The sequence below is a fragment of the Coloeus monedula genome (genome assembly GCF_965178545.1).
Source record: "Coloeus monedula genome assembly, chromosome: 25".
NCBI lineage: Eukaryota > Metazoa > Chordata > Aves > Passeriformes > Corvidae > Coloeus > Coloeus monedula.
Genome location: NC_138805.1, coordinates 1704899 through 1731385, shown reverse-complemented (window position 1 = coordinate 1731385; position 26487 = coordinate 1704899). Strand labels below are relative to the sequence as shown.

General features: G+C 59.1%; 2 protein-coding genes across 2 annotated transcripts; one reads left to right on the top strand and one right to left on the bottom strand.

The window, feature by feature from the left end:
* Positions 1 to 1850: 1850 nt before the first annotated feature.
* On the top strand, positions 1851 to 9865 carry ROBO4 (roundabout guidance receptor 4). Its single transcript, XM_082297061.1, is given in 20 exon segments — positions 1851 to 1924; positions 2046 to 2090; positions 2180 to 2458; positions 2536 to 2674; positions 2749 to 2876; positions 3594 to 3706; positions 3801 to 4020; positions 4096 to 4217; positions 4804 to 4975; positions 5055 to 5205; positions 5288 to 5475; positions 5834 to 6010; positions 6093 to 6384; positions 6469 to 7053; positions 7141 to 7293; positions 7381 to 7533; positions 7624 to 7838; positions 7841 to 8161; positions 8279 to 8416; positions 8511 to 9865. Coding segments are annotated over 20 exon segments (3801 nt in total). The 5' UTR covers positions 1851 to 1860; the 3' UTR covers positions 8657 to 9865.
* An 86-nt stretch (positions 9866 to 9951) lies between these two features.
* ROBO3 (roundabout guidance receptor 3) lies at positions 9952 to 21018 on the bottom strand (the record flags this gene model as incomplete). The annotated part of the gene is made up of 26 exons (XM_082296998.1): positions 9952 to 10166; positions 10428 to 10505; positions 10586 to 10692; positions 12025 to 12192; positions 12260 to 12410; positions 12500 to 12709; positions 12790 to 12893; positions 12974 to 13007; positions 13077 to 13100; positions 13180 to 13365; positions 13489 to 13660; positions 13763 to 13875; positions 13956 to 14175; positions 14256 to 14380; positions 14610 to 14776; positions 14863 to 15031; positions 15116 to 15197; positions 15387 to 15598; positions 15689 to 15860; positions 16261 to 16385; positions 16466 to 16593; positions 17140 to 17278; positions 17353 to 17473; positions 17984 to 18141; positions 18857 to 19183; positions 20871 to 21018. 26 exons carry the CDS (start codon positions 21016 to 21018, stop codon positions 9952 to 9954), a joined length of 3855 nt encoding a protein of 1284 aa, XP_082153124.1.
* Positions 21019 to 26487: the final 5469 nt, after the last annotated feature.

Sequence of the window (26487 nt, the reverse complement as noted above, 5' to 3'; positions counted from 1 at the left end):
GGGACACCGGCACAGCCCTGCTCCCACCACTGGGCATCATTCTGCTCGGCGTAAAGTCACTAATTTCCTATTGATCTCACCCAGAGCTTCCCTCTTCCGTCCCCCATCTTCCTGGGGCATCGCTTTAATGGCTTTCTCGCCGGGATGAGTGTGCAGGGAGCGTTCAGAAAGCACACGTGTGTGCAGAGAGAACATGCAATCAATGCACGGAGAGAGTGTGCCAGAGGGTGTGCATGGAGCGTGCAGAGAGGGCGTTCAAGCACTGCACAGGGAAAGCACGCACGGGGTGTGCAGGAGGGCACTCGGAGTGTGCACGCAGGGTGCATGGGGCAGGCACGAGGGTGTGCAGCAAGTGTGCACGCAGCGTGCAAAGAGAGGATGCACAGAGCATGCAAGAGAACATGTGGAGCCCATGGAGAGAACGCACGTGGAGTGCGCAGCTGAGACTGCCCAGAGCGTGCACAGAGTATGTGCGGAGTGTGCAGAGCGTCCACTGAACCTGCATGGCCCTTGTGAGCGTGCCAGCACTGGGTGTGCACTCCGAGCGTGCACAGAGTGTGCAGAGAGTCCATGCAGAGCGTGCAGGGAGCACGTGGAGTGAGCGTGCACACAGGATTTGCATGGAACATGCATGCAGCCTGCGGTGAGTGTGCAAAGAGCGTGAGCAGAGAGGGTGTGTGCAGTGCTTGCACAAAGCACACGCTGAGTGTGCACGGTGTGTGTGAAAGAGTGTGCACAAAGCGAGCAGCCGAGCGTGCTCAGAGCATACGTAAGAGTGAACCTGCAGTGTTGGCACAGGGCACGCATGGAGCCTGCAGTGAGTGTGCAAAGAGTGCGTGTGGTGCACGTGGGAAGAGCGAGCACCGAGCAGCTGAACATGCTTGGAGCGTGCACACGCACGCAGGGAGCACACACACCGCACGCCCAGCGACCGTGCGTGCACACGCGTGTGCAAGACAGAGGTGCCCGCCTGCCGTGGCACACCCCCTGTGCGTGGAGCGGGACACGCACTGGCACACAAGCTCGCCCAAGGGCGTACGTGCATCAGGCAGTCTGAACAGGGGGCTCCCTCCCGCCGCCCAGCTCCCCAGCTGCAATGTCCCCTAAATGTGGGCTGGAAGCCCTGGCCCAAGCATTGCCCCTTCACCACGGTAGGATTTTCTGTGAAAATCCCCCGGTTTTGGGGCACACAACGCTGTCTCTCCCCAAACCTTCATGGGAAATAGGTTTAGGATGAAAAGCAGAGAGAGGCCGGCCAAGCGAGCCGGGCCCTGGGGCACCTGGGGTGGGTGCCGGGGCACCCCGGAGTGCTTGGGGTGCACTACTAACCAATAAACTAAACATACTACCCGTCTGGTGGTGGCACCCTTGGGTGTCTTTGTGGGACAAGGGCCCCCCAGGGTGTGGGGACACATATGAGAGGTGGCTGACAGCTAAGACCACACAAACCCACTGCACCTGGCTGGCACTCAAACTGGCACTTGAAGTGCTTGGGAAACCTTGGACTGTTCCCTCTGGTACCTATTGATGGTGTCCGAGAGCCCATTTCTTCTTAATTTGTCTTCCTCTGAACATGGCGAAGGAAGAGGGGAATTTATTCTGACTAATTAAATTCATTAACTGCTGGTGTCCCCCACTCCACTGTCTCCGGGTGCTGCCGGTGCCACCGTGGCCGGGCACTCCCACTGCCACAGGATGGCTGAGCTGTTTGTGTTCACCGTCACCTTCCCCCCCTTCGGCATTTCCCGGCCCCCGCATCCGGCTATTGTACCCCCCCATCCGGGAGCCGGATCCAGCCCCGGTGCTGGCAGGGAGGAACCGGGATCTCGGGAGGAAACGGGAAGGCTGGCCAGGGCCGGCATGGCGGGCGGCTGGGAGACAGCACTGGGCCTGGGGCTCTGCCTTGCCGCCCTGCACCGCGGAGGTGAGTGCAGCCCATGGGGGCCAAAATCCACTTAACTCTGCCCCCTGCCCCACCCCGGATCTGAGATCATGCCCACTTGGGGCACCCATTGGCATCCCCCCACCTCCTTGTCACCCCACAGGCTGCCGCCTCCCCAGCGTGGCCACGGCACCCCAAACTCCAGCTGGTAAGGACGCCTGGCGGGTGGGTGATGCAGGTGGGCAGACCCCAGAAAAGCCTGTTCCCCCCACCCACAATGTGCCCTCCCCACCGCAGTGTTGCGGGACAATTTCCGCCTGCAGCCAGGTGACTTGGTGACCACAGCGGGGCAAACATTGGAGCTGGATTGTGTCCCCCCCTTGGGGTACCCTGAACCCTACGTTACCTGGAAGAAGGACGGGGTGACCTTGGACTTGGTAGGTGAGAGGTACATGGTCACCAAGGGGAAGTTGCAGGTGGCATCAGCGCAGCGGAGCGACTCCGGTCTCTACATCTGTGTGGCATCCAATGCGGCAGGCAAGAGGGAGAGCCGGGGTGCCCGCGTCTCCGTGCTGGGTAAGCCAAGGGTCTCCCCCGGGTGGTGGGCACGTCACACCCAGCCATGGTGCCATGTCCTTGATGTCCCCCTGCAGAGAAGCCAAGCATTGTGCGGCACCCCAGTGACGCCGTGGCGGTGGCTGGCAGCACCGTGGAGCTGGGTTGCAGCACCCGAGGTGACCCAGCGCCACAGGTGCAGTGGCACAAGGAGCGTGGTGACCTGCCCTGGGGCAGGTAGGTGGTGGCAGGGGGGAGGTGTCCCATCCCTGGCACGGGGATGAGGCTGATGGAGAGCTGGTGACCCACAGGCACGAGGTGGACCGGGAACACACTTTGCGCCTCTATGCCGTGACGTCCGCCGATGCCGGCACGTACGTGTGTACAGCACAGAGTCAGCTGGGCACCGCCGCCGCCACCACCTTCCTCCATGTGGAGGGTCAGTGGTGGGACCTCCGTGGCCTCCGGCATCACAGGCATCTTGGGGTTCATGCAAGGGAATTCATCTAATGGGGTCCCATCTAACGGGGTCATCCAAGGGGAGTCTGTCCATGGGGGTCCATCCAAGGGCATCCATCATCCATCAAAGGAAGGTCCATCCATTTAAGGGGATCCATCGAAGGTGGCACTTCCAAAGGTGGGTCCATCTAAACGCATCCATCCAACAGGATCCATCCAAGGGTTCCATCCAAGAAGGTATATGTAAGGGGATCCATCTAAGGAAATGCATTGAGGTGGGAGTCCTCTTGAAGGGGATTCATTCAAGAGCACCTACCTAAAGGGGATCCAGCCAACCTGGTTCCTCCAAGAGGATCCATTTAAGGGCGTCTGTGCAAGGTGGAAGTACATTAAAGGGGGATAGAACTAGAGGTATCCATCCAAAGGGTCCATCTAAGAGGGATATATCACAGGGGTGTATCATGGGGGCCCACCCCATGTCCCCAAGGGCAGCACATCCAAGGGGGCCCATCCAAGAGTGGTCCATAAAAGAGATGTCCATCCAAGACAGGCCCATCAAAGGGTGTCTGTCCAAAAGGGTCCATTTGAGTGGGTCCATCCAGGTAGACATCAGCATCTCCATGTACAGGTATCTGAGGTGGGTGTCTGGGCAGGTGTCAGGGGACCTTGGTGCCATTAGTCTTCTTCTGCCTCACAGACCAGCTGGCAACGGGCCAGCAGGAGACTGCACCACGGGACCTGCTGGCTGTGCGGCTGCACCTGGACAACGGCACTGCGCTGCCCACTGCTGCTGTCCAGCTCCGCTGGCAGGTTGGTGTGATGCTCAGCTGCCCCCAGGGGAGGGGTGGGATGGGACACTGCCCTATGTCCCACCATAACTTGGAATCCTTCCCATCCCCTTCAGATGCTGCTGCCGGTGCCAGTGCCTGTGGGCTACACGGTGCTGTACCGCAGCCTATTCCCGGTCACCACCTCCTGGGTCCAACACGACGCAGGCAGGGAGCTCAGCACCATCATCCCTGCACTCCGCAGGGGCTACAAGTACGAGTTCAAGGTACGACCCTACACTGGAGGGACCCAGGGCTCAGACAGCAACAGCAGGCACCTCTGGATACCTGAGGAAGGTATGCTGTGTGTCCCCAGGGATGCCTGGGTGGAGGATGGGGGTCCCAGGAGTCTTAGCATCCCTGTCCCGGCAGTGCCTAGTGCAGCACCCCAGCACGTCACCATCAGCCAGGCTGAGACAGGGAACGGCACCGTGGTCGTGAGCTGGGAGCCACCTCCTCCTGAAGCCCACAATGGTGTCATCCGTGGCTACCAGGTTTGGGGCAATGGGGCAAGGGGGCAGGGCTGGGGTCTTCTGGCCAAAGAGGGTCCATCCAAGGGGATCCATCTAAAAAGGGAGCCTGTCAAAGGTGGGGGTCTATCCAAGGGGGGAACCATCCAAGGAGTGTATCCAGGAGGGGTTTCAACATGGGGATTCATCCAAGAGGGCCAACCAAGGTGGAGGTCCATCCCATGGCATCTGTCTATTGGCACCCACGGGAGTTCATCCAAAGGAGTCCAACCTAGGAGATTCATCCAAGGGAGTCCATCCAAAGGGGGATCCATCAATGGGGTCCATCCAAGGAGTATTCACCCAAGGAGGTCCATCCTAGGGGCATGCAAGGGAGCCCATCCAAAGGGGTCCTTCCAAGGGGAGTCCATCAAGGATATTCATCTAAGGGGACCCATCCAAGTGAGTCTAGCCAAGGGGAATCCATCAACGGGAGTCTATCAAGGGATGTTCATCTGAAGGGGTCCATCCAAGGGGGTGCATCCAAGGGGGTCCATCCACAGGGGGTCCATTAAAGGGGGGCCATCAAGGCTAATCATCTAAGGGGACGCATCCTCTTGGTGCCTGCCAGGTTTGGTCAATGGGTGAGGGCTGGCAGCGCCCCACCAACAGGACAGTGGACGGAGCCACCCACCGCCTGGAAACCCTCCTCCCACACCCTGGGGCCGAATTCTGTGTCCAGGTGGCAGCTTTCAACAGCGCAGGGCTGGGGGTTCCCAGCAATGCCACATGTGGTGTCCTGGGTAGGAGACGGAGAGCAAGGTGGGGTGCGGGTGGGGGTCAAGGTGGTGACATGAAGTGACATCGATGGGACCCTTGTAGGGCTGAGAGCGGGGAGCAGCAGGGTGGTCCAGGCACTGCAGCAGCCTGCTGTCATCGCAGCCGCTGGTTCCATGCTCTGGTTGGCCTTACTCGCCCTCCTCCTCCTTGTCTGCCAGCGTCGTGCCAGCCAGGACGCCACAGCTCGCCACAGGTGAGAGGCCACGGGGTGGGAGACACATCAGGTCCCTGGTGTGGTGGGAGTTGATGCACTGACAGCACCTCTTGCCCTGCAGGCTGGTGGCTGGTGACTCACCGTGGCTTGGTGGGCCCTGGAAACCCAGCTGTGCCCCCCGAAACCTCAGCAGCAGCAGCAGCCTCAGCAGCCGACTCCTGGGCAGTGATGGCAGGGACCCCCACCCCTCCAGTGAGCCCCGTGGGGACTGGGATGCCAACCCACTGCCATGGGACCCCCACCCCTCCAGTGAGCACTAGGGTTGGGACCCCCACCTGGTGCCATAGAGCCCCCACTCTCTGCCATGGGACCCCCATCCATCCCATGTGATGCCCTTGGATCCCCAGCCAGTTCCATGGAACACTGACCTGCTGCAACAGGACCCCCAGCCCAGGCCTGGGACCCTCAGAGAGTGCTATGGGACCAGCAAAGTGTACCCAAGATCCCCACCCTATGCCTGGGACCCCCAGTGCTATGGGACCCCCACCATGGTGCCCCCCATTGCCTGTCTGCAGGCAGCAAGGACTTGAGGACACACAGACCCAAGAACAGAGGGGACAGGGGACACATGGCCCCATGGGTGCCCTGACCTCTCTTACTCTTCCAGCCCTCTCCTTGGAGCCGCCGAGCCTTGGTCCCCCCACGCCCCCCAACCACAGCAGGCTCCGTGGGGAGCACCCACCGCTCCTCAGGGACGCGGGGTGCTGCGGTGGGGGGCACCCCGGGGTGCACACCTCACCCAGCACCCCAAACCCAGCACCTTGGGAGCGTGTGCGCAAGAGAGGTGGGTGTGGGGGGCACGTGGGGGGACATGGAGGACACCAGGGTCATGACCCACGGCTCTGTGTCCGTCATTCCCCACGCAGAGCTTCATCAAGTGCACAGCACCCCGGTACTCACAGCTGGCCCCAGCCACATCCCTGTCACTGGAAGTGGAGGCGAGTGGGGGACAGATTTTGGTCTGGCAGCCAGGCGGCCTCAGCAAAGGGGACATGAGGGTGAGACGGTCACTGCCGTCATGGACAGCACAGACCCACAGCTACCAGTCTTCAGCTCTCCAAAACCATGTCGGGGCAGCACTTCACTGGCCTCTGGCGTAACCAGGTCACCGGTGACACCACCGAGGCCACCCCATGCCTGGCACCCGCCAGTGACACGGTGAGTCTGGGTGTCCCCATCCACACAGGTGCCCTGCAACCCAACCCTTTGCTGCAAAACCCAACATGTCCCTTGCACCTGCAGGTCCCCGGCCTCCATGTACCCCAGGGACACATCTCTGGTCACCAGGCATCCCAAGGACACGTCCCCAGTCACTGGGATCCCCAGGGACACATCTCCACTCATGCAATGCCCCAGGGACCCATCCCCAGTCACTGAGAACCCCAGGGATGTGTCACCGGCCACCAGGAACCCCAGGGACATGTCCTTGGTCACTGAGCACCCCAAGGACATGTTCCTGGCCAGCAGGCATCCTAAGGATGTGTCCTCAGTCCCCAGGACCCCCAGGGACATGTCACCAGCCACCAGGCACCACAAGGACCCATCACCAGCAATCAAGCACCAGAGGGACACAGTCTTGGCCATCAGGCACCCTGAGGACACCTCCCTGGTCACTAGGTGCCCCGGAGACCCATTACCAGCGGCCAAGTGCCAGAGGGACATGTCACTGTCCACCAGGCACCCCAAGGACATGTCCCCAGCCAGCAGACACCCAAAGGACACGTCCCCAGGCACAAGGCTCCCCCAGGAGATGTCCCCAGGCACAAGGCTCCCCAAGGAGATGTCCCCAGCCACCAGGCATTGCAGGGACAAGTTCCTGGCCTCCAGGTATGCCAAGGACATGTCCCCAGCCAACAGGTACCCCAGGGAGCCATCACTGGTGACCATGCACCCAAGGCACTTGTTCCTGTGCAGCAGGTACTCTGAAAACATGTCACCAGCCTTGAGGCATCCCAAGGACACATCGCCAGCCACTGGGCACCCCAGGGACACATCCCCAGTCACCAGGCACCCTGAGGAGACGTCACCAGTCTCCGAGCACCGCAGGGACAACTTCTTGGGCACCAGGTACTCTAAGGACATGTCTCAGGCCACCAGGAGCCCCAGGGATCCATCACTGGTGACCATGCACACAAGGGACATGTCTCTGTGCAGCAGGTACCCTGAAAACGTGTCACCAGCAGTAAGGCATCCCAAGGACACATTGCCAGCCACCAGGCATCCCAAGGACGCATCTCCAGCCACCAGACATCCCGAAGAGGTGTCCCCAGTCACTGGTCACCAGAAGGACATGTTCTTGGGCACCAGGTACCCCAAGGACATGTCCCCAGCCACCAGCCACACCAGGAACATGTCACTGGAGACCAGGCACCCAAGGGACATATTCCTGGCTACCAGGTACCCCAAGGACACGTCCCCAACCACCGGGCGCCTCTCGCCAGCCTTCAGCGACGGAGTCCTCACACAACAGCAGGTGGCTGAGGTCCTGGAGATGGACCAGGACACTACCTGCTGCAGGTATTCCCCATCCCCCTGGCACACCCCCGTGATGGCAGCATCCCCTGGTGCCAGCGGTACCCCCACTGTGTTCCCCACAGACCCCCGGCACCGACCACACCACGGTCTTTCTCACCGCTGCACACCTACGGCTACATCTATGGGCCAACAGCCTCTGAGCTAGGTGAGGAGGAGGAGGAGGAAGACGAGGAGGAAGAAGATGAGGAGGAAGAGCGTACAGCAACGAGGGGCTCGCCAGGAGGGTCGCTGCTGAACGGCTGGGGGTCTGTCTCAGAGGACAACTTTGCCAGTGCCCGCTGCAGCTTGGTGAGCTCCTGTGACGGTTCCTTCCTCCTGGACGCCAGCTTTGCCCGGGCGCTGGCCGTGGCTGTCGATGGCCTCTGCTGCAGCCTTGAGGACACCGACGGGGATTACGGGGGTGAGTGAAGGGTCCCTAGACCCATTCTCTGACCCTGAGCATCATCAGCTCCCCGAGGAAGACAGCTCCATCATGACACCATGGCGATGCCACTATCTCTTGCCTTCTTCCCTGCAGGTCCCTCACCACCAGCATCACCCTTGGAGCAGGTCTTCCCACCCAGAGTCCCCACCACCACCTGGGACTGGTGGAAAGTGCTGGAGGTCCCACAGAGGATCAGGACAGAGGCAGCCATGAACGGTAGCTCACAGAACGGTGCGTAGTGCCCCAGTGCCAAGGTGGTGGCCACTGGGGGTGGTGAGGAGTCATCTGTTGCAGGGTGTTGGAAAACGTTTCCTTTGCTTTCCAGGTGGCCAGGGGTCAGGGATTGGCAGCCCCTGGGCCAGGGAAGGTGGTGACCTGGGGACAGGAGGGACAGGAGCGTGGCAGTCCCCAGGGCGCAGGACGCAGCAAGGCCAGAGTCCCCTTGGCTCATCTAAAATCCAGCTTTATTAGGCAGTTCCCCAAACAGGGGCTCTTTACTAGGAAAAGCCACCCACAAAGGGTGGGTGCCACAAAGGTGGGTGGGTGTCCCTCCTTATTCAGCGTTCTTGTCCTTCCCAAGCGTCCTTCTTCTTCCACAGTGTCCCCATCCCTCCTCAGTGTCCCCACCCCCTCCCAAATTCCTCATTCGTCCCTAGCATCCTCATCCTCCCCAAGAGTCTGCATCTCCTCTAAGTGTCCTTGTCCTTCCTCAGTGTCCTCCTCCTTCTCCAGCATCCTCATCCCCACTAACTATCCTAGTCCAGCCCAGGCACTGTTGTCCACCCTAAGTGTCCTTGTCTTTCCCTGGGGTTGTTGACCCCCTGACCATCCCCATCCCTGCTGATCATTCCCATTCCTTCCAACTGTCCTTGTGCTTTCTGATAGTTCATGTCCTTCCTCAGCATCCTTGTCCCACCTTGATCACCCCTGTCTCTCCCAAGTGTTCTCATCCTTCCCAAGCCACCTGAGTGGCCTTGTGCTCCCTCTGAGTCTCCTTGTCCCTCCTAATCATCCTCATTCCCAGGGTTCTCAGCCCTCCCGAGTGTCTTCTTCCTTCACCAGTCGTTTTGTTCCCCATGCCAAGTGTCCTTGTCCTTCCCCACTGTCCTCATCCCCCTGCAACCATCCTCCTTGTCCCTTACCGCTGTCCTTGTCCCTCCCAAGCAATCTTGTTTTTCCCAAGTGTCCTCTTCCCCCCAGCAATCCTCAGCCCCTGGGAATCCTTGTCCTTCCTGTGTGTCCTCTTCCCTCCAGGCATCCTTGTCCCCCAGCCTTCCTTGTCCTTCACCAGCACCCTCATCCATCTGTCTTGTCCTTGTCCCCCCCAGCTGTCCCCATCCTTTTCAACCACTTCATCCCTCCAAGACATCCTTGTCCTTTCCCAGTATTCTTGTTCCTCCCAACCATCCTTGTCTCCAGGATCCTTGTCCCACTTAAGCATCCTCCTCATCCCTCCCCAGCGTCCTCAGCCCTCCTCAGCATTCTCATCTATCCGAACTGTTTCTGTCCCCAGGGTTCGTGTCCTTCTCTGAGCATCTTCCTTGTCCCTCCTGAGCATCCTTGCTCCTCCCCAGGGTCCTCATTCCTAGTGACTGCCCTTGCCCCACCCCAAGCATCCCTGTCCCCCCTCACGCCGATGCCCACTGGCCGCGAGCTCTGTGCAACCTATTTCCATAGAGCCACTCAGAAATTAAAGAACATCCCTCCACGTCCCCTGTGTTCCCATCCCCATGTTCCCAACTCTGTCTCCGACTCGCCCTCCCTTTTTATCGCTTCTCCTGCGGCGGGCAGGGAAACGGGGCGCCTGGGCGGCGGCAGTGGCCGGTCCCTTCGCCGCGGTCCCCCGGCGTCCGGCTGCGCCCCGAGCCGTGGCCGCGGGAGCTGCTGGAGCCGCGGGACGAGATGCTGCCCGTGGTGGAGCAGCTGCCAGACACCTGCCCGCGGGGCAGGCAGGAGGGTTTGCTGTAGGGGATGACCTCATCTGCAGGGGAGGGGACAAGGTTGGGGCTCGGCAGTGACACCCCCAGCCCTTTTGTCGCGCGATGGGTGGCTCTGGCTTACCGCCGCGGGGCGGGCGATGGGTGACCCTGCGCTCAGCCCCGCTTGGCTCCAGCTCCGGAGAGGGGCCGGGGGTCTCGCCTGGCGGCGGCAGCGGCGGCGGCGGCAGGTCTGCGGCAGAGGGAGAGGAGAGGGCTGAGCTCCCCTGAGCCTCCTGAACTCCCTATTTTTTCCTCCCACTCACCTCCCATCTGCTTTTCCCGGCGGTAGCGGCTGCATTTGGGCTTCAGGCGACTTTTGGAGATCACCCCGCGGGTTTTCCCTGGGTGGGGGATGGCAGCGTCAGCCCCCCCAATAGCCAGTGAGGCTCCCACCCACCCAAACTGGCCCCTCAGGGCTCACCTGTGCCAGGAGGGCAGCGGGCTCGGGGTGGATGGCCCTCACTGGCATCCGGAGTCACCGAGGGACTGGGTGCCTGTGAGGGGGTGCTGACGCCATGGGGGGGTCTCCTGGCAAAGAGGGGGGTGGGGTGAAGCCAGGGTGGGGGGAGCAGGATGGGGGCTCAGCGGCCACCACAGTGCTGGCACAAGCCCTCTAGAGCTGTGCCAGAGCCAGGAGAAGCCATGTGCTACTGTCACAGCTGGATGGCACTGGTGTAGGTGGGCTGAAGCGTCACAGCTGGATAGAAGTGCCACAGCTGGATCACAGCCACACAGCTGGGCTGGCAAAGGGGAGCAGCAATGGCACAGCTAGGGTGGGGACCACGGCCTGGCAAGGTTGTGATAGCATGGCTGGCCTGCAATGGCACATCTGGAGCACAACTGGATAGAGGCTGCTCAGCTGGATTGCAGCCACACAGCTGGATTGCAGTGGCACAGCTGGATCACCACACATCTGGATTGCGAGCACACTGGCAGATTGCAGCTGCACAGCTAAACCATGACACAGCTAGGTCATGGCACAACTGAATTGCAACCATGCAGCTTGATTGCAGCTGCACAGCTGGGTCATAGCACAGCTGGATTGCAGCCAGACATCTAGACTGCAGCTGCACAGCTGGATGCAGTGACATGCCAGCATTGTGATGGCACAGGCAGATCATGGCAGAGCTGGGTCACAACAGCACAGCTGGATGATGGTGGCCCACCTGTCCGGTGATGATGCAGCTGTATTGCAACACCCCAGTCAGCCCACGGTGTCATGGATGTGTCATGACAGCACAGTCAGAGCACAGCTGGAGAGGAGGGGGGGATGGTGACACCATGGATGAATCACAAAGAGACGCCTGGGCATCCAGACCCCAATGGTATGGCCAGACCATGGTGGCAGAGCAGGACCAGGTCATGGTAATGTGGCTGGATTGTGATGGGACACCCAGACCATGGTGGGACATCCAAGCCCTGATCCAGAGTCCACTGGCAAGGCCAGACTATGGTGGAACAGTGGAACTGGATCATGAATACATGACTGGGCATGACATCCAGACCTCAGTGGGACACCTGGGCCTCGGATGACACATCTGGACCTCAGTGGCATGGCTGGACCATGAGAGCATGGCAGAGCCAAATAGTGACAAAATGGCTGGGTTGTGATGGAACATCTGGACCATGGTGGGGCATCTTGACCCCAACAGAACATCTGGACCCCAATGAGACACCTGGACCCTAATGACACTGTTGGACCATGATGGCATGGCAGAGCTGGGTAGTGACAACATGGCTGAATTGCGATGGAACGCCCAGACCATGGTGGGACATCTGGACCTCGATGGGACATCTGGACCCCAATGGGACATCCAGACCCCAATGGCACGGCCATACCAAGCAAGGCCCATCTCCTACCGGGGCAGGAGGGAGTTATCGAAGTCGCGGAGGCGAGGGATGTCCTCCGTGGTGCGAGGTGACGGTGTCAGCGTGGCGGTGGAACGGCAGCCAGAGGAGATGGTGGGTGAGGATGCAGCAGTGGCACAGGGGATGTCCTCACCAGGGTACCACACCTCCATCCCCAGCCTGCAGGGTGGAAACCACAGGGTAGGTGCTGGGGGCAGCACACCCAGCCCCAAGTCCCCACACTCACCCTCCGGCTGCCTCTTCATCCTCCTCTTCCTCCTCCTTCTCCTCCTCCTGGGTGCACTGGCTGAGCTCACTGGCTGAGGGTGGTGGGGGCAGCAGCTCTGTCCAGCTCACCACCGGTGGTTTCACTGCTTGCCCCAGCTTGGCTTTGGCCCCTGTGCCAAGGAGGGATGCTGGGGGGGCTGTGGGAAGGGCACCGCACCACGAGCACCCATGCGTGCCCCCACCCATCCGACCACCCTACCGTGCTCAGCCCGGCCACGGGGCACCTGGGGGGCTGCAGCATCCATGGGCTGAGAACCACCCCCAGGATAGGAGGTCCCATACTGTGAGAAGGGACGGGGGAAGGTGCAGAGCTCCTCACTGTCAACCTCGATGGTGCTGTAAACCGGCCCCTCAGCAGCCCCTGCTCCAAACTGCTCCGTCTGGGCGATGTAACGAGTGATGCCGGCATCTGCAGAGGGTGACCAGCATCATCAGGGTTGGTCATGACCCCCTCAATCAGAGCCACCCAGCCCCATGCTGGCCCCTCACCGTTGTAGTATCTCTCAGTGGTCCCCAAGCAACCGGCAGCACTGGCTGTGCCGCCACCACGCCACGCATCCACCAGCCACGGGTAACCACCGCCGGCAGCTGCCCTGCAAGGGGAGGGGGTGGAGGAATGCTGGTGGTCAGCCCTGAGGGTCCTGGGGAGGGCAGGGGATGCCAGGGGGGTTACCTGGGGCTGCTGCGCACTGGAGCTGGGAAGGCGACTGTGGAGAGAGATGGGGGTGAGGGCAGCGAGAGGCCATACTGGGACCCCGCAGCACCTATGGGCTTACCGGTGGGTGTGTAGGCAAAGGATGCTGTAAAGAGAGGGATGGTGGGTGGCTGATGGGTGATGGGTGAGGGGTGAGAGGTCCCAGGGGTAGCACCCCCCTGTACCGGTGAAGTGGCTGAGCTCCTTCTTCCTCCGGCGGCGGCTGTAGAGCCAAGCAGCAAAGGCAGCGAGAACGACCCAGCAAGCACCACCAACACCAGCGATGAAGGCTGGCTGCCTGGCTACCTCTGCTAAATGCTCAGCCAAGCTGCTCCCACCTGCTGGCCCCGCATCTTGCTCCACCAGGGGGGCTGCAAGTGACACGGGAAAGAGGGACACACCGGCGGGGTGCCAAGGAGCCATCCCCAGCACTGTAGTGGGTGACCCCATCATGCCCCACCCATGGGTGCAAGTTGTGACAATGAGGGTCTCACCAATGTGGATGGGAACAGGGGCGCTGCGGGCACCCACACCTGCACTGGTGGCAGCGGCAACTTCAGCACGGTAAGGGACCCCGGGGACAAGTCCCCGCAACTCTGTCGCCAGCACCGTCCCCTCCACGCTCTGGTTGATGTGGAAGCGGCTCTCATTGCCCAAGCACCAAATCTGGTGGGGAGCAGGAGGAAAAGATGGGGAACACCCATAAGGACACCATGACATGGTGGACAAGAGTGGACCTGCCACATCCCTGCTGCTGTCCACCCTTACCCGGTAATCACGGATGACACCATTCTGCTCTGCCAGCGGTGGTGGCTGCCACGAGATGCGGACACTGGTACCATTCCCAGCCACGCTGACAGCTCGCGGTGGGGCGCTGGGGGCTGCCAGTGAAGGACACATGGGGTACCACCTCCAGGTTGTCCCCGGGGACCCACACTGTCCCCTCCATCCCTACACTCACCTGCTTCAGGGGTGCGCAGAGCACGCACAGCGCTGTCGGGACCATGGAGGTGATGAAAATAGGGTCGGACCTTGACCTCGTAGTCCTGGCCCCGGCGCAGCTCGGTGAGCAGGGCTCCCCGCTCCCCTGGGGCCCACACTGTCCGCGCCTCCTCCCAGTGCCCACCACGCCGCCGGTACAGCACCCGGTAGCCCTGAAGGAAGGGTGCTTGGCGCTCCACCTGAGGACCCGAGGGAAGGGTGGCATGGGGGAATGCTTGACACTGGGAGCCCTGTACCAGTAGCGAGGCTCAGCACTCACGGTCCAGGAGAGGTGGACAGTGCCCAGTGGCAGCACCACAGGTTCCTGCAGGTGCACAGCCACTTGCGCCAACTCCTGCTGCACCTGCTCAGGGTCCAGCCCTTGCTGCGTGGGGTTGGTGTCTGCTGGAAACATGAGAGGGTGGAGGGTCCATGGATATCTCCACTGGTGTCACCAAGTGAAGAAGCCACATACCCATTGGGGGTCCACGGGAAACTCCACTGGCATCACTGGGCAAGGATGGACCCAAAGATTTTGGGTGCACGGGCACCTCCACTGGTGTCACCAAGTGGAGATGGGCCCAAGGGTGGGGGATTCACTGACACCTCCACCGATGTCACTGCTGGATCTCACCTTGGGTGCGCACAGGCTCCGAGACGCCACTGGGGTCACTGAGCCCGTAGGCATTGACTGCTCGCACCAAAAACAGGTAGACAGAGTCGGGGACGAGGCCGCTCACTGTGTGGGTCTCACTCTCCACATCGGCTGCCACCGTCTGCCATGGGCCACCCGCTGCCTGGCTGCCAGGGGACAGGGGTGACTCGTGACAGGGTAGTATCAGGCCACCACATCATCCCTGCAGCCAGAGAAGAGGCTTGTGTGATACCTGAAAGCCTCCACTATGTAAGAGGTGACATCGGTGGCACCGCTGTCTTCATTCCCTTTCCAGCTCAGGGTGACACTGCTTTTGGTAACGTTGGTGACCACAGGGGCGGAGGGTGGCCCAGGGAGGAGACCGAGTGCAGGGGAAGGCAGGGAGAGGTCGGATTCATCACCTGCAGGGAGATGCATGGAGGTCTGGGGTGGCTTTGTTCCCAGTGCCACGGTGGCCCCGCTGCAATGACATCTCCATGACCCACCTTGTACCTCCAAGGAGCTGCCCCAGCGTGTCTCGCCCGCCGGGCTGGTGGCCACACACTCATAGAGCCCGGAGTCTCTCACCTGCAGGGGGAAGAGCTCCTGCCCCATCACCCTGAGCACCCATCACCTCGGCATCCACCACCCTGAGCACCCACCACGCTTTGTACCCACCCCCCTGAGCATCCACCTCCCTTTGCTGCACCCCTCGCACCCACCGCCCCCTCCCTCCCTGCTGCACCCCCATGGGTGCCCCTGCCGGGGCCGGCTCACCCGGAGGCCGGTGATCTGCAGGGTGCCGTTCTCCAGCAGGCTGGCACGGGGCTGGACACCTACCAGGGCACTGCCATCCTTCAGCCACCCCACGCTGCCTGGGGGGTCTTGGGCCCCCACGCCGCAAGGCAGCCGCACTGTGGCCCCCACTGGCAGCACTGTCCGGTTAGCGGGAAGCAGGCTGATCACCGGTGGCTGGAGTCCAGTGGGTGCTACAGGGAGAAAAACGGGAATTGCTGGCTGGTGGGGTGGGTGTCACTCATACACTGAATATGCCAGTTCTTCACTGGCACTGGACTTACCCCTCGTCACCTCCAGGCCTGCCCTGGCCAGGACGCTGCCGGCCACGCTGATAGCCTGGCACAGGTAGTGGCCGGCATCACTGGGCTGGATGTTGACGATGGTCAAAGCACCACTGGGACTGACCCAAACGCGGCTGGAAGGGATCGAGGGCTGGCCCGGGAACAGCAGGGTCTGAGAGGGAGTGGGATTAGTGGGGGGGATGAGGCAAGGGGAGGATGGGATGTGGGGGCTGAGATGGGGACAGGGTTAGGGGTGGGAATGGGAATGAGATTGCGGATGGGGATGGGATGGGGATTGGGATGGGAATGGAATGGAATGGAATGGAATGGGGACAGGGATGGACTAGGGACTGTGATGGGATGGTGATGAGGACAGGTAGGGATGAGGATTGGTACTGGTGTGAGGTTGAGATGGGATGAGATTGGGATGGGGATGAGATGGGGATGGGGTAGAACTGGGATGGGGATTGTGATGATAATGGGGATGAGATGGAACAGAAATGGTGATGGGATTGGGATGAGGATGGGGCTGTGACTGGGTGTGGGGTCAAGGATGAGGGAAGGAGACAGACCTGGCTCCCCTCCTTCTGCCAAAAGACAGCGGGTGGTGGGTTGCCCTTGCTCTGGCACTGGAAAGTCACGCTCTGGCCGGGGGTGACAGCCTGGTCGTGGGGCCCAGTGACAAGCTGGGGGGGCACTGCAGCAGTGTGGGGAGAGACAAGGGCTTGTCTGGGCACTCCACCAGCACCCAAGGGTGCTCCCCAGGGCCCCCCTTACCGTGCACAGTGAGGGTGCCCGACGCCTCCGACCTGCCCACGCTGTTATCAGCCACGCAGGTGTAGGTGCCCTCATCCTCCACCTGCAGCCGGCTGATCCGCAGGGTGTTGTCTGGCAGCACCTCCCACCTGGGGGGAACCCAGCGAGGCTGTGGCACCAGCAGAGTGCTGGGGCACCAGGAGGGCGTAAGGTGCCATGGGGTTGGGATGCAGTGAGGATGTGGGATGTGATGGCTGCACAGGAAATCTGGGATGCAAGGAAAATGGAAGATGCAGCAGGGATGTGGAACGTGGTGGAGATGTGGAATGTGATGGGGATGTGGGATGCAATGGCGATGTGGGTTGCAGTGAGGATATGGGATGTGATTGGGATTTGGGATGCGATAAGAATTTGGGATGCAAAGAAGATGCAGGATGCAATGAGGATTTGAGTTGCAAGGGGTATGTGGGATGTGATGGAGAAGTGGCAGGATGGGAATGTGGAATGCGATAGGGATGCAGGATGTGCAGAGGACAGAGGATGTGTCAGGGTTATGGGAAGCAATTCCTTGATGCCATGAGGATGGCAGGTGCTCCAAGCACACCAGGCTGGCACACACTGATGCTGCTCGGCTGCACCACAGAACCCTGGCTGGCCTTGGTGCTCCTCAGCCACCCCCCTCTCCCCCTACTCACCTTCCCAGCGGCATTTCACCCTCCTCCTTGCGCCAGCGCACCGCCGGCTGCGGATCCCCCACCGCCTCGCAGGCGAACTCCGCCGTCCCCTCCACCAGCACCACCTGGTTGTGGGGCCTCTTGCCAAATGCTGGGCGCTCTGCAGGGTGGCCGTCAGTCCCACCAGGATAGCACCCACCTCCCTGACACCCCCAAAATTAAATCCCCACGCACCAAAGACAACCAGCTCGGCCGGCTCGCTGTCCCTCTCCCCTACCACGTTGGTGGCCACACAGACATAGACGCCAGCATCGCTCTTGTGAGTACTGGCCACCATCAGCTTCCCACCGCGGATCTGCAGGAAGTACAGCTCATCCCAGATCCTTATCACATCCTACATCCCCACTGTATCCCACATCCCCACTGTATCCCACATCCCCACTGCATCCTCCACCCCATTGCATCCCATATCTCCATGACATCCCACACCCTCATTTCATCTCTCATCCCCCCTGCATTCTGCACCCCCATCACATCCTATATCCTCGTTGCATCGCACATTCCCATTGCACCCACACTCTCATCACATCCCATGTTTCCATTGCATCCCAAATCTCGGATGCATCCCATATCCATACCCCATCCCCAACTCATCCTGTATCCATCACATCACACATCCAACTCTCTGCTACATCCCACATTCCCATCGTATCCCCATCACATTCCAGATCCTCACTGCACCCCACATCCTCACTGCACCCACAACCGCATCACACCCCACACCCCCATTACCTCCTGTATCCCTGTAATATTCCACATCTCCACTGCATCACCTCCACCCCAGTTCTGGCCCCCCACCCCTCACCGTCAGGTGCTCGTCCTTGTCGCTGACCCGGACCCCGTTCTTCTTCCAAGAGATGCTGGGCTCGGGATGGCCGCGGGGCGGGACACACTCCAGCACGGCCGGTTCTCCCGCTGCCACCACCACGTCCCCGGGGGGCTGTCGGAAATCGTCCCGCAGCACTGCGGGGACACAGCGGCCTCAGGCCCCCAGCCCTGCGCCCCCGGGCTGTGGGGAGCATCATCTGCTTTGGCTTGAATTGGCTTTAACAGATTTTAATTTATCTTCATCTGTTTTACTTGATTTTCAAATATTTTCAAATCTTTTCATTTGTTCTCATTTATTTTCATGTGTTTCCAATTATATTCGCCTCTTTTAATTTTTTACCCATGTTTTCATTTATTTTCACTCCTTTTCAGTAATTTTCACTTATTTTCATTTATTTCCAATTGTTTTCATGTTCTTCATTATTTTCATTTCTCTCACTCATTTGCACTTATTTTATTTCTCATTTATTTTCACTTACTTTCAATTATTTTCACTTTCGTTATTTAATTTCTCTTTTTTCCATGGTTTAATTTCTTTCCTGTTATTTACATCCATTTTCACTTACTTCCTTACTCTTATTTTCATTCCTTTTTACTTATTTTCTTTTTACATTTGTTTTCACGTAGTTTCACTTATTTCCAGTATTTCTCACTTCTCTGAATTTATTTTCATTTCTTTTCACTTACTTTATTTATTTCCAATTATTTCCCCTTATTTTAATTTTTTTTGCCCTCTTTTCCCTTGGCAGAACAACCCAGGAATGTGAAATGCCCTTGCCACTGAAGCAGGCTGGGCTCAGGGATGATACCAGAACCCCAAGTTCCGCCCCCAAACCCCGCCAGGACTCACCGGCCACCTCCAGGGAAGCATTCCGGCTGGTGGCCTCCCCCAGGTAATTCCTGGCCACGCAGAAATAAACCCCCTCATCGGGCTTTCCCCGCCTCCCGTGCAGGATTCGGAGGAAGAAGAGGGATCCCCCCGGGAGGAGGGTGCGATGGGAGCGGGGATCCTCCCGGTCCGTCTCCACCCGCTCCCCGTCCTTGTACCACTCCACCACCGGCGCCGGGCGCCCCTCGGCCTTGCAGCTCAGCGTGGCCGGTTCCCCCTTAGACACCAGGACATCCGTGGGGTGCTCCACGATGCGGGGAGCCGTGTCCTCCAGCTGAGGGTGGGATCCTGCAGGAAAAATAGGAGGGGTAGGGACGGGGGGCTGGGGGGGCTGAGCATCCTTGGCTTGTGTGGGGCTTTCCTGGCTCCAGACCCGGCTTTGCTTGGAAGGCAGGAGGTGAGATGAAGCGTGGCCAGGTCCCAGCCCACTCTGCCCATGCCGGGGTGGGTGCCGGTGGGGGGGGAGCAGGATCGGGAGGGTGTCAGGCAAGGCCAGTGTGACACAGCAGCTTTGATCCCAGTAATGGCCTTTTCCACCCAGTTTCCAACTGGGCATCCCTGTGGAAATGGGGCTGCGGCTAAATTCTCCCCGGTTTTCCATCAGCTGCCAAGTGCTGATTTTCTGTAGCAGAGTTCTGGGCTGCTGAAAATGCTCAGGTTTAAGTTTTAAAAAGCTGGGATTGTGGGGCTGTTGCAGAAAAATCCCCTTGCTAGGGCATGGGAATTAATGGATGGTCATTAATGCTGGCATAATTAATGCTCACTCACAGGTATCTGTGCACACATCCCCTTCCCCTGTTCCCCCACATCCTGGGGTGGGCTGCGGGCATAAGGGGGCTGCAATTTGGGGTGCTCATGGGGTTGCCATGGGGATGGGATGTGGCTGCCATGGGGATAGAAGCAATGCTGCAGGGCACTGGGTACCCCCGGGGGGCACAGCAGGGACCGGGGGAGCCGCAGCTGGGCCCGGTGACTAATTGGGACAAGCAGGGGGTCAGGGCAGGCCCCTTCCTGTGCCCGGCTGACTATGCAGAGGGAACACCCCCTCCCCTCACTAGCCACCCAGGGCCAGCTGGAGGGGGATTTTCAGACTAAAAAAGAGGCGAGAAGCTGAAAACAGAGTCAAAATTCAGGCAGACACCCTCTCCCTCACTCCTCCTTCACCCCCACTCTGTCCCAGCTAGGGGTCATGGGGCTGGTTTGGGGACATGGGGAGGATTAGGGCACACGGAGCTGGTTGGAGAACACTGGGATGGTTTAGGAATGTAGAGATAGTTTGGGAACACGGAGCCAGTTCCAGTTTGTAGTCTGGGGATCAGCTTGGAGAAAACAGGACTGGTTTGGAGACATGGAGTCTCTCCTAGTTGTGTCTGGGAGTTGGTTTGGGCACACAGGGACAGTTTTGGGACATGGGGCTGGTCCTGGTTTGGAGACTGGGGATAGGTGTGGGGACATGAAGGCTGTTTAAGGACACTGGGTTGCCCCTGGTTTGGGGTCTGAGGATTGGTCTGGGGACATGGGGACAATTTGCGGATGCCATATCTGTCCCAGCTGTAAATGTAGGAACATGGGACAGTTTGGGAACAAGGGGTTGCTCGAGGTTCAGGATTTGGGAACACAGGACTGGATTGGGAACAGCAGGACAGTCCTGACTTGGAGACAGCGAGCTGGTCTCAGTTTGGGGTCGTGGAGACTATCTAGGGACACCACATCACTCCCTGGATCTGGTCTGGGGACAGAGAGCTGGTCCCAGACTGGAGACGCGGGGCTGGTGAGGGAACACTGGGTCAGTTCCGGAGCTGGGACATGGGGCAGGTCCCGGTTTGGGGACAAGGGGACACTGGCTGGTAGTCCAGTGTCGGTGCTGGTGGGATCCCTGTTGGGGCTGGGGGGCTGCGGGCTACTTCCAGCATCCCGGCTGGAGCAGGAGCAGGAGCGCCGGGACAGGGGGACAGAAAGACCGGGGACCACGTACCGTTACCGGGGGCCAGATCGGGCAGGTGGAGCGCGGCGATGGAGCGGTTGATGCCGAGCAGGAGCGAGGAGGAGTTGGAGCCGTCGGCTCCCAGCGAGTCGGCGAACAGGTTCATCTGCAGCAGCGTCTTCAGCAGGTACCGCAGCATCCTGCCCGGCTCTGCTCGGCTTGGCTGAGATCGGCTTGGCTCGGCTCGGCTCTGCACGACACGGCTAAGACTGGCTCGGCTAAGACTGGCTCAGCTCAGCCCGCTCCGGCTCAGCCCGGTTCGGCTCAGCTCGGTTCGGCTCAGCTCAGTTCGGCTCTGCTCGGCTGGGCTCGGCTCAGTTCAGCTCAGTCCGGCTCGGTTCAGCCCAGTCCGGCTCGGTTCAGCCCAGTCCGGCTCAGTCCGGCCCGACGCGGCTCAGTCCAGCGCGGCTCAGCCCAGCCCGACTCAGTCCGGCTCGGCTCACCACGGCTCGGCTCAGCCTGCGGCACCGCCCCCCGGGTGGGGGACGGGCCAGGGCGGCGCTGGGGCGGGGTAATGGGGGTGTCCCTGTGTTCCCTCCCCGTCCCTGAGGAGCGGGATGGGGACGAAGGCGGGGGGTGTCCCGTACGGGGTGAGGGCTTCATGGTGGAGGGGAACTGTGGTGACTTTTGAGGAGGCAGAGGAAAACGGGGCTCCGAGGGCTGGAGGGAGGAGAAGGAAGAGACAGAGCAGCTCCCTGGCTTCACCCCAAATTAAGTGACACCACATGGAGCTGCTGTTAACCCCCACCCGGGACCCCCCCCTCAGTGAACCCTGAAAGGCAGCGTCACCCCGCACCCGCCGGGGAAATGCGGCTGCTCGAGTGGGTAACACACCCCAAACACCGGGGCTGTGCTGGTCGGGGCACGGACACTTTGGGGTTGCTGGGACCGCCTTGAATATGTGGGGGGCGGGGGGGGGGGGACACGAAGGAATCAGCACGTGGTGCCATTGAATCCGTAAGTAGCAACTGGCCACTTAATTAATGTGTTGGGGCTGATGTGGAAAGCAATGAGCCTCCTCCAGCGAGCCCCCTTGGCGGTGGGGGGGGGGGGAGGGAGGTCACGTCTGGGGGAATTCGTTAGAGAGGTTCATTATGGGGGGGCTGTAGGGGGGGGTCGTTAAGGGATTTTGTTACGGTGGCACTTGGAATAGGGTAAAAGTGGGGAAAAGGGGGAAGTCGGGAGTGTGGGGAACCTGGAGGGGGCTCAGGGAAAAAGAGGAGGTGGGGAGGAGAAGGGGCAGTGGGGGGGGGACCAGGATGCGTCTGGGTATGCGCATCTGGGATATTGGGAGGGAGAAGGGGCCTCACATCTGCAGCAGATGAAATGTGCCCACACGTTTGCACATCTGGGTCCCCACGGGTGTTCACATCTGGAGGATTCTTGGGGCACAGCTGGTGAGGGGGGCGGCTTTTCCACATACATCTGTGGCGCCAAGGATCGCCAGGATGTTCACATCTGGGAGGGCTGGGCAGTCTGGGGGATGCAGCTGCATTCACACCAACAGCTGGAGAGGTCCCTGATGTCACAGCTGGGCACAAGGCTGAAGGCACAGAAATGCTCCAGCGCATCTGGAGAGCCAGGTGGTTTCCATTTGTGCACATCTGGAAGCACAAGGTGAGCACACATCTGGAGAGCTTGCCCAGGCTGGCTTTTTCACACCCAGAGCTGTGCTGAGGCTGCACACAGGTGCACATCTGGACCACTCAGCCTCACCAGCTTCCTCTGGGCTCTCCATATCCCACCGAATCTGCCAGGTGTCCAGTGGGCAATGCATTATTCATTTGTCCCTTGGAGCCGGGAGTGGAGAAAGTAAATAAATATTAATTTAGCAGGAGCACAAAGCTTTTCCGCTTCTCCTGCTGGCAGTGTGGCAGCACAGGGATTTCTCGGTAGGATAAAAAAAAAAAAAAGCAAATTATCCATGGAATAACAGGTTTATCCAACTATTACCCGAATAATTCTCTGGGACAGGAATTGATGGCAATGCTGGGATCTTTGAAACTGCTACGTTTCCCCTCCTACTCCTTTTGGGTGCCTCTGAAAAGCTGACCTGAGGAATGGGACATCTCCGACATGGAACTACAGGATGGAAAAGGATGTTAATCCCCGGAAAGCCTTTGGCCCTCTTTTTATGGAGTTCTTGGAAAATGGGAGACTTTTAAATGGGAATCCTGGAGGTTTTGGGAGCCTCAGGGATTAAAGCACCTCTGTATTAATCCCACTACGAGGCCTGAGGCTGCAGCGATGGGCTCCCGAGGGTGACACACACGCATCCAACACCTCCTCTGAGAGAGCTTGTGATGGGGAATGGAGACAAAGGAGCCGCCTCATCCCGATGGATAATCCCCCTCAGATTCATCCCCGTTAATCAGCTGGGCAAACAGCGAGTGCGGGGGCATCGCCTCCTCGTTAGCAGATTTATTCTCACTGCCGCGGCATTTAATTGCTGCTTGATTCGGCGATTAGCGGCTGTTTGCCCAGGCTTTGCCCAAATCACCCCCCTCAAAGTTTTTAGGTGGGGGGAGGCTTCCTCCCTACTTTGTTATCCTCATTATTCTGCCTTGGTTTTGGTGCTTCCTTATTCCTCCTGGTTTTTCCCAGCCCTCGTTGGGCGGCATCGCGTGGGGAAACTGAGGCACGAAGTTTGGCCATAATGAGGAGCGACAAGATATTTGTCCGGGCAAATGAGCGGCTGGGTCCCCCCACCCCGCTGCCAGGGGGGAATCCCTGCCAGCCCCGTTATTAACATTCCCCCTGGGAGCCCCCCACCCCAAGCCAGGCGCTTGGCCGGAAAATGCAGCTTTTTGAATATTTATAGAGGTTGTGGCAGCACTTGGGGTGGGGAGGAGGGAAAGGGGAGCACAGGGGCTGCTGGGGGGGGGGGGGGTGGGGAAGAGCAATGGTGAAGACTGGGGGTTGTGGGGATGGAGGGGATGGAGCTGGAATCGTTTAGGGATGACACTGGGATGGTGTAGGGAATGATATTGGTATGGTGTCGGTGATGACACTGGGATGTGTTAAGGGATGCCATTGGGATGCTGTCGGGAATGATTCTAGGATACTGTAGGGGATGATGGGGGCGTGCATGAGAAGACAGTGCTTTGATGCTTTAAGGAATGATGCTGGGATGTTTTAGGAGAACTTAGTAGATGTTCTAGGGGATGAAAGTAGGATCTTTTGGGAGATGATGATGGATACTTCGGGGAGTGACAAGACTGGGATTCTTTGAGGAATAACAGTGTGATGCTTCAAGGAAAGATGCTGAGATGTTTTAGGGGAGCATATGGGAATGACTCTGGGATGCTTTAGGGGATGATACTGTGATGATTTAAAGGATGATGCTCAGATGCTTTAACAAATAATGCTAGGATGTTTTAGGGCATGGAGCTGGAGTGTTTTGGGGAGCATACTGGCATGGTGTAGGGAATGACACTGGGATGGTATAGGGGATGACACTGGGATGGTGTAGGGGATGACGCTGGGATGGTGTAGGGAATGACGCTGGGATGGTGTAGGGGATGACACTGGGAAGCTGTAGGGAATGACACTGGGATGGTGTAGGGAATAATGCTGGGATGCTGTAGGGGATGGTGCCAGGATGCACTCAGGGATAATGCTGTTTAAGGGGAGTGCACTGGGATCCTTAGGGGATGATGCTGACATGCCCTAAGGAATGACACCGGGATTTTTTCTGAGAACATACAGGAATGCTCTGGGATGAACATATTGGATGGTGGGATGAATTAAGGAGAGATACTGGCACATTTCAGGGGACCTTATAGGGACTTTAGAGTGTGATGCTGGGACGCTGTAGGGGAGCAAACTAGCATGCTTTAGAAAATGTCACTGGGATGCTTTAGAGGATGAGTCTGGGATGCCAGGATATATTAGGGGATGATAGTAAGACCCTGTATTGTAGTACACTGGAATGCTACAAGGAATAATGTTGGAATGCTGTAGGGGATGGTGCTGGGATGCTTTAGGGGAATGATCCTGGGAAGCTTTAGGAAAGCACACTGGAATGCTTTAGAGGATGACAGTGAGAGGCTTTAGGGGACAATGCCAGGGTGTGCGAAGGAATAACCTTGGGGTGTTTCGGAGGAATATGCTGGCATGATCTAGGGATGACACTGGGATGCTGTAGGGGTTGATGCCAGGATACTTTAGGGATGGTGCCAGAATTTTTTAGGGGATGATGCTGGGATGCTTTAGGAGAGCTTAGTGAGATGCTTTAGGGGATGACTCTGAGAAGATTTAGGGGAGTGCACTGAACTGCTTTAGGGGATGATGCCAGGGTGTGCTAAAAGACAAAGCTGGGATATTCCAGGAAAGCACGCTGGCATGCTTTGTGGGATGCTGCTGGGATGCTTTCAGTGAGCAGATTGAGATGCTTTAGGGGATGACCCGTGGAGCCTCTGCGGAACAGTGTGGGGATGCCTCAGAGGACGGGTGTCAGGCTGTCTGTCCTCCACACCTGGCAGGCGCAGGAGGCGGTGGGTCGAGATCTCCTCGCGGGCATCCCAGCCCGCCTCATTACCAGCATCTTTGGAAAGCCGGAACCCATGTGTTCTCGAGACGAGCGGCTTGGGGTATATTAACATCCCATTTCCACCTCTTTAATATAGAGTTTGTCGAGATCATTTATCAGCCGAGCCTCCCTTCAGGGCCAGGGGAAGCCGGGCAGAGCTCGGCAGCTGGGTCATGGCGAGAGGCGAGGGATGCTCGTCCCCGAAGGAAGCCGACGCCGGGTTTAACAGGTAGTGGCTCATGTGCGAATCGCTAGTTTGGGACCGCCACATCATTGGGAAAGGCTTTATCAAAGCTGGGCTTAATTGGGTGGAAGGCTTGTTTGCATGGCCGCTAATGGGGGATCAGAGGGCCGGGGACCCAGCGCTGACGGCCTCACAAAGGCAAGCAATTACTTGCTTGTCTGCATTATGTATTAACCCATCTGGGGTCGGGATATTGGCTGTGAAAGGGAGACAAAGAGGGAGGCGTGCCGGTTGCCCCCGCGCCGAATTAGCCCGCCTGGGTCCCCTTTGTGCAGCGGGCAGGGCGGCTGGATCGGGATGCAGGCGCTCAGGATGCTGATGGGCACCGGCGCGGGACAGCAGGGCTCTGCCTCGCTCGGCATCCCCGCGTCCTTCCGAATATTGCATTGAGCGTCTTTTCTCTCCTTTCATCAGTTTCCTGCCTGCGGCCACATCTCAGGATAATTACATCTTTCGCTTTAATTAGCCACCGTCGCCACTAATAAGTTTATGCTTCTTTTCAGCAGCGTATTTTGGCGGCAGGAGGTTAATTACAAGCAGGTCAGTAAATTGCAGAACACACTGCTCTGGGTCTAATGACTTGTCCGCTCGGCTTTTTGGCGGACTTTTAATTATGTCTGTTGAATCGGAAGGTTGACTGGAACGAGACGGCGGGGGAGTGATGGGGACCAGGGGTGTGTTTCCCCGCTGCCTTCCCAAGCTGCTTGTCCTGCCGCCCTCACACCCGCAGAAGCTGAGAACGGCCACAACTCATTGCATGGGTGAGCCCTGACTGAGAACGGCCACAACTCATGTCGCGGGTGACCCCTGGCTGAGAACACCCATAACTCATT